The 13,428-nt window shown below is 37.6% G+C and overlaps 1 protein-coding gene across 6 annotated transcripts in view; it reads right to left on the reverse strand.

The window, feature by feature from the left end:
• Nucleotides 1-12,015: 12,015 nt before the first annotated feature.
• The window catches only part of MMUT (methylmalonyl-CoA mutase), a 36,087-nt gene continuing 34,674 nt past the window's right edge, over nt 12,016-13,428 (reverse strand). For all 6 annotated transcript variants that reach the window (XM_042986529.1, XM_007095502.3, XM_042986526.1 and 3 more), the window contains one exon: nt 12,016-12,983. In XM_042986529.1, the coding sequence (XP_042842463.1) occupies nt 12,855-12,983 (129 nt within the window). In that variant the 3' untranslated portion in view covers nt 12,016-12,854. The remainder of the gene's footprint in view (nt 12,984-13,428) is intronic.

Here is a 13,428-nt window from a genome sequence, read left to right on the forward strand (position 1 = left end):
CCTAGCTGCCTAGGCATTTTCAACCTCTACAGCAGGATGAGGATTCTGCTGGCAAGGAAACACAAAGGAGCTTATAGAAAGCTGGTGGATGAGCAGTCAACACAATCTGCCATACAACAGTGTAAGATAATTTTACTCTCAAAGAGCTTACAACTGACTACTACTAATAACACTAACAACATCATTTTGTAAGATGACTGGCTGTTCACAAAGTTCTTTCAAATAAATTACCTCTCTTAATCTTCACATTACCTTGCAAGGTAAATTACTCTTCCCATATTTTTAATGAGGAATGTGAATCTCAGTATGCAGAAATACTAGTCATAGAACACAAATTAAACCTCCTTCAACTTTGCAAATGTAGTAGCATACAAACTTAGAAACCGTGGACATTAATTAGAACTGGAATGGAGATATTAAGACCCAGAGACTGAGTCAGGGAAAGCAGGCACTTCATAGTCAGATCACTACCAAAGATTAGCTCACGGTCTAGGAGAAGAGGAAATAAGGAAACAAGAAATATTAGCACACAATGAATGGGTAAAGTTCTAAGACAGGGATCACAAACGCAAGATTAGCTGAGAAGTTTAATTCCACAGTATTTACTGGGCACCTACTCTCTGTGCAAATTTTAGACTGTGGAGAAAATCAGTGTGAATTAGATTTAGTTTCTATGCTATTAACAGCAGAGTCTAATATAATACCAATTAGCAAATGCCCTAACAGCAAATGAATCACAATATTTCATGAATAATTGGGGAAAGATGAAAGAATATAGGCAGGTCCCAGAGAGGAAGCAGCATCTTTGCTTAACATTGAAGAAAGGATAGAGATCAGGAGAACATGTATTACAGGTAGAGGCAACATTATTACCACTGAAATAATAATAAGAACTAGAGCATATGGAAGAATAGAAAAAGGAGCCTAAGAGAACAGGTAGACTAGACAGGTAGAAACTGATGCATGAGAGAGGATGGAGAATGTCATTTTATGTGTGCCACCATAAACATCAGTTGATGTTCTTGAAATTAAGTGATCCAGGCATATAGTCAAGCCCTCTGGCTGATGGGGTGGGGCAATTCCATGGAACAAAATATAGAAAAGAGGCAGCCTAATAAGAGTGGGCATTTAAATATACCTAACTCTGAAGTCCCTGGGAGCTGATGCTGAGGAGTTGAACTCTGCTAGACTACAGTCAATTTTTCCCTACAGGATTCTGTCAATCCACTTAGATAGTGAGACTCTTCCCTTGTATTTACTGCCTAAATAATGCCTCTGACTATAGAGTTTTGGTCTCTCTAATGAAATAAAATCCCTAGCATAAGCTCAAAATATCAGGAATAAATCATCTTGATGTTTTGGGAAATTCTGGACCAAATAAATTCTAGACTCCCTTCTTTTTGTCAGTCTTGTTGTTTTATTGACTCTTCCTATAAAGCAGAGAATACAAGTTGCAGAACTCCAAAAGACAAATATTCGACCAAAGTGTGTCTCCAAAACAATCCCTTTTTGCTTCCAACTCAAGGTAATATTAAAGAATAATCATACTTGTCTTGCCCTGGTTTTTCAGGCCTGCATAAGTGAAGTATCTCTTGTACTTCAAAGGTCAGACCCTACCTGTCTTAGGAGAGGTGGTCACAGATAAAGCCATCTGAGGAAAGTTCCATGGATATGACCTGGCCACTGCTCACCTGAGGCAAGGCCACCTCACCCTCTCTTCTATGATCAAGATAAATGATCACTCTGGCATACAATTACAGCTTTTCTTTTCATATTTAAAGCACTGAGAGGAGACTTTTATTATTTAATAGAAGAATAAATATTGATGCTGAAAAGCATTGAACCAACAATTTCAATCCTGGAACTCAGTTTGAAATTAACATTAAGATTGGTGCTCATATTGAAACAACCTAAATGTTCATTCATAGAAGAGTTGTTCCATAAGTACAGTTTTGAAATGTCATGGAGAATTAACAAGAATGAGGTAGATCCATACACACTAAGATAAAACATAATACATTGGTATAAAAAGCAATTCACAAAACCATAGTATAGAATTGTCCCACTTATATAATATAAAAACATATATAAATGATACACATGTAACATTTCATAGTGAATACATCCAGAGAATTCAATGAAGTAGTATTTTCACATTTCTCTCTACACACTTCCATTTCATAGTGTGCAATCATCTGTCTACTGTGTAACCTGAAAGAAAGGTTGTGTCTGTCCGTAAGTAGTGGCATAGCAAGACTGACCCAGAGGGTCACATCCAGGAGTCTGGCTTGTCTGAATTCAGATGGGAGAGCCTAACCTGGAAGATTAGGGAGAGAATGGAAGGGGAGCAAGGGAGAATTTCCTAGGATGAACAGAAGATAGTGAGGTGAATTCTTGTCCCACTGGCAAGCAAACACTAGCAACAATTTGCCCGGTGCTGAGGGACTAATCATTATTTCACCACAATGGGACTGGGAGGCTTTCAGGAAGTTACTTTACCTTTCTAAGTGTCAGTTTTGTCATCTGTTAGGAAATGGGAAGGATTGACTAAGAGTAAATGTCATATACTTTGGTAAAGTTGAATTCAAGAGAGCTGTGCTTATGCATTTCAGCTTCATGGCTCCATCCAAACTTGGAGTACCCAATCACAGCTCCCTGAATGAAGACATAGACTTTTCTTTTTTTCCAAGGATGTTCAGAGTGTCCTGAGCCTTCTCCACTGTGTTTTAGTCAGTTGCTTGGGTCTTCTAGACTATACCCTTGTTGGGAGGTCATTGAGAAGACATGACCACCAGTTGACCCATAAACTGGGCCTGGGCAATTGGAGGCTCCTCACCCCCTCTTTTGTCCTCAGAATGTATGTTTCACACATTGTTCCCTTACTAGGAATCACTTCAAGGACAAAACCTTGAGAAAGTAATGTGTTATTGAGACCATCTGGATTATGTACATGGCAGAACCCCACTAAGGATTCTATATAAACTCTTAAGATTTTGATGGCAGGTAATAGAAATCTACTGGTCTTGCAGCCACCCAAGATAAGTCTGGGAACTCCCAAGGTTCCCAACACCCACCTTCCCCTAATTCCTGATGGACAAGACTCAGTTCCATTTTGGCAATTGAATCAGTGACAAATGTTTTTGTTTTTGTTTTTGCCTCTAAATGGAGTATAATTTTTACTTTTGGATAAAAGGCTTTTGGTACAAGGGTCACCTAGAGCAGGGTACAAGAGAGCACAGTAGGTGAGGACAGTATATATTAGAGGCTAATGAGAGACAAATCTCAACTGAATCAATACAGCAAAGGTAGCTAAAAGAAAAGTGTCTCTGGTGCCAGCTTAAATAGCCTGGCTGAGTCCTGAATGGTTCTGCAGGGAGGAGGATGGGAGTAACATGGAGAACAAAGCAACTGTCTGTGGAAATGGAGCAGTCTTTGGTGTTGTCACTCATTTCAATGCTTGATTCCACGACTTGACTGAAAAGCCATTTAAGCATCCTGGGCACCATTTCTCATCTGTAATTGAGGATCATAACATGTTCTTCTCAGAGCGATTGTCATTGTAAAATGTAAAGTGGCCAGAACAAGAACAAATACCACTTGTTCACCTATGCTCCAGTTCTTCCTCTCAGTCTCCTCCACATCTTTTCTTTTGATTGAGGGCTTCCTTTTCACAGGGTGCCATAGCCTTTTATTCAGCTGTCTTCTCCCCTCCACACGATGTTCATTGTGAATGAGAGTTTATTCTCTTATTACAGAATGATTTTTGGTTACCAGAGCATTTGATGCGAATACCAACCAATCAGCATATTGGTCAGTATGCCATGTTCTTAATGCCTCAGAGAGCATGAGTTGAGAGACCCACATCTCATGGTCTCATGTAGGCTCCTTGGAGGACTGAATGACCCAGTTAGAAGAGTCCTTGGCCTCCATTTCATTATGTGTGTTGTTCTGGATTATCTTTAATCCCTCCCATTTAGATCAAGGGCTTATCATAACCTGGCTCTCATATCCTTAATAACCATGTAAATCAATAATGTCAGGATCTAGGCTCCATCCACAGTTTCACCTAAAATATATGTATTAAGCCCTAACTCTTCTTCATCTTTCTAGGTTTTTTTTTTCCCCTTATATCTGTTATCACTAGGAAAACCTGAATGAAGTTGCTGTAAGCAGATCCTTACAGAAGTAACGCAACTAGAAACATAGAAAAGCACTGGAAAATGACAGAGAAGCTCATAGAAAGTAGACAAAGATTTTCTGTAAGCTAATGTAAAGTGAAGCTAGGAGTTTCCCGTATGCTCAGTATTCTTAATGAAATTAACATGACCTACTGTTACAAAGGAACTTCTAGTTTTAAACAGTTGGGATATGCTTAGTTGAATAAAGTCTCAATAATTTCTTTTTTCCAATTTAAAATTCTTATGAGGTATATCCCATTCAATGGAACTCATAAGAGTTCCCTTATGAGTTCTCTCATAAGAGAGGTCAAAAGCAGAAATAATTTAAAAAAAAAATACACAAGTGAACAAAAAATCACTCGCTGACATTGTCTGCTGGGAGAGGTCATGGAGAGGACATGACTGCCAGATGACTTGAGAGCTGGACCTGGCCAATCTGAGGCTCCTCACCCCTCCCCTGTCCTTGGAATGGATGTTTGTCTGCCTTTCCCATAGCCGGAGCCATTTCAAGGGCACAGCCTTGAGAGATTAAGATATTGTTGAGACCATCTGGACTAAATTCATGACTGAACCCAGTTAAGACCTCTATATAAACTTTTAAGATTCTGGCAGGGAGGTGTGGAGATCTACTCATCTTGCAGCCACCCAAGACAAGTCTCATATGTAAGCTCCCTTGTTGATTAAAACTACCACTTACCAGTCTGAAGTGGTCTGCCCCTTCTTCAGTCTCTCCCTGCCCTCCGAATATAGGGCCAATTTCATATTTTACCAAAGCTCCTGAGACTGCAAACCAACATTGTCTGACCTTCAAGTAAGTAGAGAAAATCCAGATTTGTGATCATATGAACTATGCCCTGCACCTGGCATTTCCAAATATATTTTAGGGACCAGTCCTCCAAGTGTCATTTAGTGTCTCATGCAACGATGATAGCTTATTGCATGTAAAGGTGAAAATTGTCACTGCAGTGTGTACAGTTGATGGAGAATAGAAGCGGCCTCCTCAGTAGCTAATAAAAGGCCATCTGGAGATTGCCTTCAACAGTGATGTTACATTTCATTTTTTTAATGCACTAGAGATTGCATGGAAAATTAGGTTTTGTGAAAGCTAGCAAAGTGGCATGTCTGTTGCCTTTCCTTGGGACTTTGTCATTTATATTTATGATATTGTTTCTAAACTGACAAGGTGACTCAAATCAAATCCATTTATAGAACTTACTTTGGATGTGCTGCTGTAGATTTCTAGATATCACAAATCCACACCTTAGAAACAAACTGAATATCAGACCTTATGTACTAGTGTCCTCTGATATCTGTAGTAGTTAAAGTAAAATAGAAAATTTGATATTTTTCCTTCCAGTCTTAACTGAATGAAAAATTTGTCCACTGTCATATTGGATAACCTGCACATTTGTTTTCTGTCTATCCAAGGGAAATAAAACCAAGATTCTTCGGTGTTTACTCTTTCTGAGATACACATTCATATAAAAAAACTCAAGGAGGATATTAAAGTATTTCTTAAACTGAGGCTCAGTAGTAAATAGATAACTTGCCCAGAATCCAACATGTGGTAAGAGGCTGAAACAGACTGGGTAAGTCTAATGCCCAAGTCTATGCTCTTTCCACACCTCAACATGAGACACTGAGATTGAGCCAAGAGACCACATCCTGGGTGCATAACCATAAAAGCCTACAGAGGAAGCTTGATTGATCGGACAGAGAACAGAAAAGGAAAATGTATTTTCATATCGGAATAAGAATCTTAGAAGTCATTATACCCATCAACACCCACAATTCGGTTAGTTCCACAACACTGGCTCATCTTCGCTATCATTTAGTGGACCTTCGGCAGACACCCAAAGTGAAATTTTTTTTCTTTTAGCCCTGATTGTGCATGAGTGTGTGTGAGGACACACACTCAAATACACACATATGCATCTGTTAAAAATACTCAAATTGTTTAATGAAAATAATTTGACAGAGGAAATGTACCCATATAGAGAAAAGGGTGCAGGCAGCATTCCTTAGCACACTATTTGCTTTCCACTCTTGGTTCCCTACAGAGCGCAGAGTTCTGTTATTGATATCTCTTTAGGAAATGTTCTATCATACACGTGTTGGACTCTCCTGGTTCTTCAACTAAATTTGGCCTCAGTAAAGCCATATTTTCACTGGGGATAAGGGTGGGAGAGTAGTAGGGTGCATGAGAGCATAAGCTGTGCACAGGTGACTTAAAAAACAAAACAAAACAAAACAAAACAAAAAAAGGCTTGGCTGCCAACTTCCCATTATGCAGGAAAATCCATTGCAAACTATGCCTGAATCTTCTCTTTTTCTCTGCCCCTACGCCCATTCTAGTACTGACACAAATACCCTGTTTTCTCCTTTAGCTCCTTTATAATCTCATACAGATCAAAATGATGTGTGTAACAAGATCAGATATGGATTGTCAATACCTTTTCCAAGATATTTGCAGTTTACTCTCAATTCTACTGGAATTAGAGATGCAGTCTCCTGTTAAAGTAATTTCCAGCATAACTAAGCGTGCAGGGAAGTGTATTTGGGGACAGCATCTTTGGAATCATAGTATTTATTTCTTCTCTTGGTCTACAAATTTACTGTCCAACTGAATAGCAACTTGATGAGAGTCAGAAATTTTGAATGAGTAAAAGGTCATTTTTTTTGTCGAGTAAACCATGGTAATTCCAATTAGTCATATCCTCAGGAAAGAGATCTCACTGAAAAATTTTTACTCCAGTGAGGAGTGAGTCATACCCACAAATTCACTTAAAGAACCCTTAAAGAACCCTTAGCAGAGTTCTTAGCAAATATAAGTCTAGAATTATCTCAAATGTTTTCTGGCATTTTGTAGGACAAAAAGGATACTTTGAATCCTGGACAAAAAAAAAAAAAAAAAGAAAAAAATCCTTTTTAGTCCTGAGTCTTTGCTTCATAATCAAAATAAATATTCTAGTCAAAAAGCCTGGGTTTTGAAAATGAGACCTGTCTTATTGTTTGGGCAAGCCAAAATAAGAAGTGATTAACTTCTCTCACCTAAAAAGGCAGGCAACAAACACAGCTTGTCTTAATATTCAGGCCTATTGCAGGCACCATCTCTCTGAGCCATTTTATTTAAATGGTGCTGACAAGATAGGTATACATGTACAGCACATACCTGAAAAGTTTTGTTTTCTCTCCCAAACTACGGAATGATTTGCCAGTGATGGCAGATTCCTTTGTGATACATATTTAGTACAATGACCCTGGGTTTGAGTGTGAGGTTTACAAAATGGTCTGAAACTAAGAGGTGTATTCTTAGCTATAACCACATTTTTAGTAAGAAATAATTAGATTCCAAAACAAGAAATATCTCCCTAATCACAGACACTTTGGCAAATCCTAGGCAAAAAGGGAAATGCAAAATATCTCCTTTGCCTCCTATCTCACTGTCATTTTAAAAAAGCTATTATCTATCACAAAGCCCTTAGTTATAAAAAGGATGTGAGAGGAAAAATTCTTATAGTTTTTAAAACTACAATTTTTAAAAAATCTCACAGTAAGATGTTAATAAATGATAAAATCCATACCCTGTATTTCAACCTTACCATGAATTGCATGCTTCGACTACATTCACTGCCCCCATTTCCCTGAATAAGCTGTTTCCACATACCTGTTTTACGTACTCACACTTCTGGCCACTTAATCTCTCTCATTGTTTTAGGGTCCAGATGTTGTCTCCTCTTTGAAGCTTTCATTTCCCCCACAGGAGAAAATTAGCAACTCCTTTTGTGTTCTCATGGCACTACATGGATACCTCCTTTACAACACTGTAGTCATAGTCTCCTCATGAGCTCATCTGCTGCAAATTGGCTACTAGCTCCCTGAGAATAAGAATCATGTCAAATGCATATATTATGTTTATTTCCAAGGGCTAGAAGTGAGGCTAGCATAAAGTATAACAATAATAATTACTGTGGAAAACATTTATTAGTCTTTTACTGTGTGCCGCACAGTTCAAAGCAGGTTTCGTGCATTATCTCATTTAATCTTTAAAACAAACATTTGACATGGGCTCTCTCATCATCCCTCTTTTAAGACAGAAAATTGCAGCAGAATACATGCAGGACTAGGACAGTGCAAGACTGCAAAGTAAATGGCTCCCCCTGGAGTTTGACAGTGTGCAACCTGTGCACGATTAGCAATGGCCTCTTAGTCAATGTTTTTAGAATTGAGTGTAAATGTTTAATTTAATATTAGGCTTTTAGCAGATGTATTTACAATTTAAAAACATATTTTTAGAGGTCTTTGATGCCTTAAACCAAAGAGCACTTTAGAGGCAAAGAGAGTCATCTGCCTGGTGTCCTTTTAAACTTATTGTCTGGATAACCATTTATTCTGACAGAAAATTGTCACTAAATTGCTCTGATGACCATACGGTCTAATAAAATGACAAAACTAAATAGGCAATAGGACAGACTATTTAAAGTCAAGTAAAGACAATCCAGAAAGCCTAAGAATGTCATTACTGTTACTCTTCTCTTATACCCTCCTAAGCAAGCTCTGGGCTAAGCTTTTTGTTCACAGAAGGAAATAACAACAAAGATGTCTTTTTGTTATACACATATGTAATGCTTACTGGCTATGTGCAGCTTAGCTAAAACACAATGAAATCTATGTTTTTATTTTCCAAAAGTAATAGCATATTAGAATTTAACAAATGGTAGTCAACCAATAAAAGTGTATATTACATAAATTCATGACATTTACCTTAATTATATTTTGCCAATGATCTCAGAACCAAAAGGGTATTATTAGAGGGTATTGTTATTTCAGATAACCCTGAAAGAAGTTACTAAATTCTGCATTGCTCTTTTTTAAGGGCTTCAGGGTAATTTGTGTTTTGTGTTGTGTGTAAATACTCTTAATATCATGCCCTGATCTCATATTAAGTGGTAAAGGAGGTCAGTATAACAAGGGGTTTGAATGCAGAGGGAGGAAATAGGCCGTGAATAATTAGAGACTTAAAATGAGTTAATGTGAATTAGAGACAGATTTACTAAATAGAATTCAGTAATAATCTCATATCCAAGGTCACATTCTAGCTTCACTGCTAATGAACTCATCATTTTAGCACAAATGCAGCACAGTTCATGAACAATTATCAACACGTAGTTGTACTGACCACAAACCACAATCAAAAAGGATGACATTAGGTGCATCTAAGCAGATTATTAAAGAGATGTGCTTTTCCTGACAGTGTTCGCAGAGCCTATGGGTCTCTAGGATGGGGCATTAGTTCAAGAATGTTTTTTCAGGGAAACAGAATAATCCTGAACTTAGGGAGACACCTACAGGTACAGCAGAAAAAAATAAAAAGAGGATCTAAGAAACAGAAAACAATAGCATTATGTTTATTGAGGAAAACCAAAACGATTTTTCTTTGAAAAGATTTTTGATTACTGAATTTTTCACAGTTAGGCACAAATATTTGTCTAATGGATGGTTCATAATTCTTTGGAAAGGAGTCAGGACTTGTCTATCGGTGGAAATAATGTTAGTTGTTTCCATCATCATTTTTACTGAGTGTCTACTAGATAGTCACAAGTGTTTTTAGTCATCACTTTGATAAGTTTTTTCTCATTTAAATTAAAAATATACCGGGTAAAATAAACATATTCTACAGTAGCAGACATTTATGTCTTAACATAAATAGTTTTATTAGATCCCCTTTGTGTTAAGAAAAAGTTTTCGAGTAGTATGAAGCAGGTGGGAATTTGAAGATGCCAGTGAGGGGTGGCGGTGACACATGGCATAATCTTGTCTGTGGGTAGATCGAGCTGTTTAACAGCCCCCTCACCTCTCCTCTCTGTTATATGAGTCCCTGTTCCCTGAAATGGAAATCAGAGGAAGAATTCATCCTGTTTTCTTTGGTTTTGTTACTTTAACTCTTCTACCTCCAGGCAGGTTTTGTTCAGAAGGGATGCCTCTTCAAACATCTCCTCCACTTCCTGTATTTGAGAATATTTATATAACAATGACATTTCCAGTAACTAGCAGGGAAAGGATTTTGATGCACCCTAAAGACATCATTCTATCATGCTTCCAAAGCCAGAAAAACTCTAGTATTGACAAAAAGATCACTGGAAAACAAATCACATCATTTTACCTTTTCCCGATTTTGACGTTATGTCAGTAAATCCAATCTCGAAATCACTGCACATCAAAAATGGTCCACAAAAGAACCACCATAATAGGTGAGGGGATATAGCAGATTCCACACAGTGAATACCCAAGGATCAAGAACCTGTTTTTTTTTTTTAAGATAGAAGACAGATTCTGTCAATTCAGTCTTCCAAAATAAGATCTTATCCTCTCCATGTTTGTCGTCTCCGAGCAGCACCTGAGCAGATAAGTTTAGATACCAAGAATATCTCTATTACATTATTCTAACAGTCTTCTCTCAACTCCAGTCTTGTCCCCATTAAAAGGCATCTTCCACACAGCTGTTGTGCTAAACACAAACCTCGTCAGATTAGTTCCTTAGTAAAAACCCTTATAGGATTCTGTGTTTTCAAGATAAAGTTCAAATCCCTTAACTTGCCTCTGTACACAATCTGGCTTCTGCCTACCTTCCCAGCTTCATGCCTTACCATTCTTTTTAACAATAGTAATACTACAATAACAATATTAATACCATTTATAAAATATGTACCATATGGAAAGACTGTCCTAAATACTTTTATTGTGGTAGAATATACATAAAATTTACCTTCTTCACCATTTTTAAATGTACTGTGGCTTTAAGTTCACTCACATTGCTGTACAACCATTGCCACCATCCATCTCTAGAACTTTTCATCTTCCCCAACTAAAACTCTATAACCTTTCAATTCCCTAATGCCCCATTCCCTCTCCCCAGGCCCTAGAAACCACCATTCTACTCTCTGCCTGTGTGAGTTTGACTATTCTAGAAATGTCATATAAACAAAATCATTTGCCTTTTGTGACTGGCTGATTTCATTTAGCATAATGTCTTCAAGCTTTTTCTATGTTGTGGCATGTGTCAGGATTTCCTTCTTTCTTAAGGCTGACTAGTATTCTAAGTATACATTTTGTTATCCACTTATCTCTCAAGGACACTTGGGTTGCTTCCACCTCTGGGCTATTGTGAATAAAGCTGCTATGAACATGGGTACACAAATATCTATTCAAGACCTCACTTTCAGTTCTTTTGCATATATACCTAGCAGTGGAATTGCTGGACTGTTTGGTAACTGTTCAGTGTTTTTGAGGAATTGTATCATTTTCTCCAGTAGCGACAACATTGTACACTCCCACCAGCAATGTACAAGGGCTCCGTGATAATTTTAGGTAATAGGTACTTACAACAGGTAATCAATTTGACTGGTCATGGGGTGCCCTGATTACATATTATTTCTGGGAGTGTCTGTTAGGGTGGTTCTGGATAAGATTAGCATTTGAATCAGCGGATTTAATAAAGTAGGTTGCCCTCCCTAACGTGTGCGAGCATCTTCCAATCTGTTGCGGACCCGAATAGAACAAAAGGGGCACCTGGGTAGCTCAGGTCAAGATCTTGTGATTTGGGAGTTCAAGTCCTACATCAGGTGAGCAAGAGCCCTGCTTCAGGTAAAACACAAGCCCTGCTTTGAGTGAGTCCCACTTCTCTCTCTCTCTCTCTCTCTCTCTCTTTCACTCTCTCAAAAAAAAAAAAAAAGAAAGAAAGAAAGAAAGAAAGAAAGAAAGAAAGAAAGAAAGAGAAAACAGGTAAAAGGCAGAGGAGGGAGGAATTCACCCCTTTTATTTCCTGCCTCACTAACTGATTTGGGACACTTCATATCAGCTTCTCTTGCCCTTAGGCTGTGATTTACACCATGCACTCCCTTGGTTATCAAGTCTTAAGCCTTGGACTGTACCATTAGCTTTTATACTCCCAGCTTACAACATCATTCTGGAGAAAGTCATATATTAACAACCTAAGCACATTCATCTTAGGAAATATTTATAAGCATCCACTCTCCTGGCCTTGAGCCAAGCCCAGCAATAACAAAGTCACATGTTCATGCCCAAGAAGAAAGTAAAGTCAGATTTGAAGCAATATTCTGCCATTTCTCCCCTGTTCCAACTTTTGGGTCTAACTTAATATTCTTATTGAAATAATTCTGGTAGAGTTTGGTTGAGGACCACAACCACAATATGTTTCTCTACATAAATATGCTTCCTTATTTTTTCCAAGATAGGTGTAATTATTTTATTCATATATCAATTTTATTTTATCATGCTCAAGTCAATACAATGCTAAACTGAAGAATGAGACTAATCAGAAATTTGGGGGAGGGTAAAGTTTAATTTTTTTTAAATAGAAAAATAGTTTTGTAAGAAATACTTCAAATAAATATCATGATTTTCTGAAATAATACCACTCTCTAGAGTTTCTGATGAAGTACTGAGCATGTATTATAGAGTTTTTAAGTATATTTAATTTTTAAAGTGAAACTGTACATACACGCTTATAACATCACAAAATTCTTAAGTCAGGTATTTTAATGTAGTTTTAAGAAAGTACGTATCAGGGGTTGAATTAAATTGAAGACACAGTTTTACTCTTTGACCATCACTGAAAGACTATTCTAGAAAAAAAGCTAACTCAAAAAGAGGATGTTACACAGATTTCTGCTTCTTTTCCAAACACTTCTCAATATCACCAAGCACTTGAACGGCAGCCTTTGGAATTCGAGTCCCAGGACCAAATACACTGGAAACTCCGACTTCAAACAGAAATTCATAATCCTGTTGAAAGAATTTGTTTAATTAATAAAAGAGACAATATTTAATTTCAAGGAAATGAAACTAAAGGGCAATAAATGCTGCCCTTTCTTTGTCCCTGATGCCCCCAACTGTCTCAACTGGTACACTAATGGCATCTGGGGTTGAAAAATTCTTCCTTCACTGGGATAGCTAATAATAGCTGCCAGCACCCCTTGTACTTGAAGTCATTAAAAGAACAAAGCATACTCTGCCCCTTTTCCAAATACCTCAGTGTGTGGTATGTGGTAGAAGTTGTATGCCCCACTGATTGAGAACTTCTGAGCCCTAAGCCGTATAATTTTCTCTCACCTAAATTTTTACTACTTGTCATTATTTGTGTTTAATTCAGTATCACATTATAGGTTTGAGCTTACAAGGCTATTTATTTCCTCTAAGGTATTTTGTCTGCAACTTGTGAATGGTGATA

This window comes from Panthera tigris, chromosome B2 (assembly GCF_018350195.1).
Source record: "Panthera tigris isolate Pti1 chromosome B2, P.tigris_Pti1_mat1.1, whole genome shotgun sequence".
Taxonomy (NCBI): Eukaryota; Metazoa; Chordata; class Mammalia; order Carnivora; family Felidae; genus Panthera; species Panthera tigris.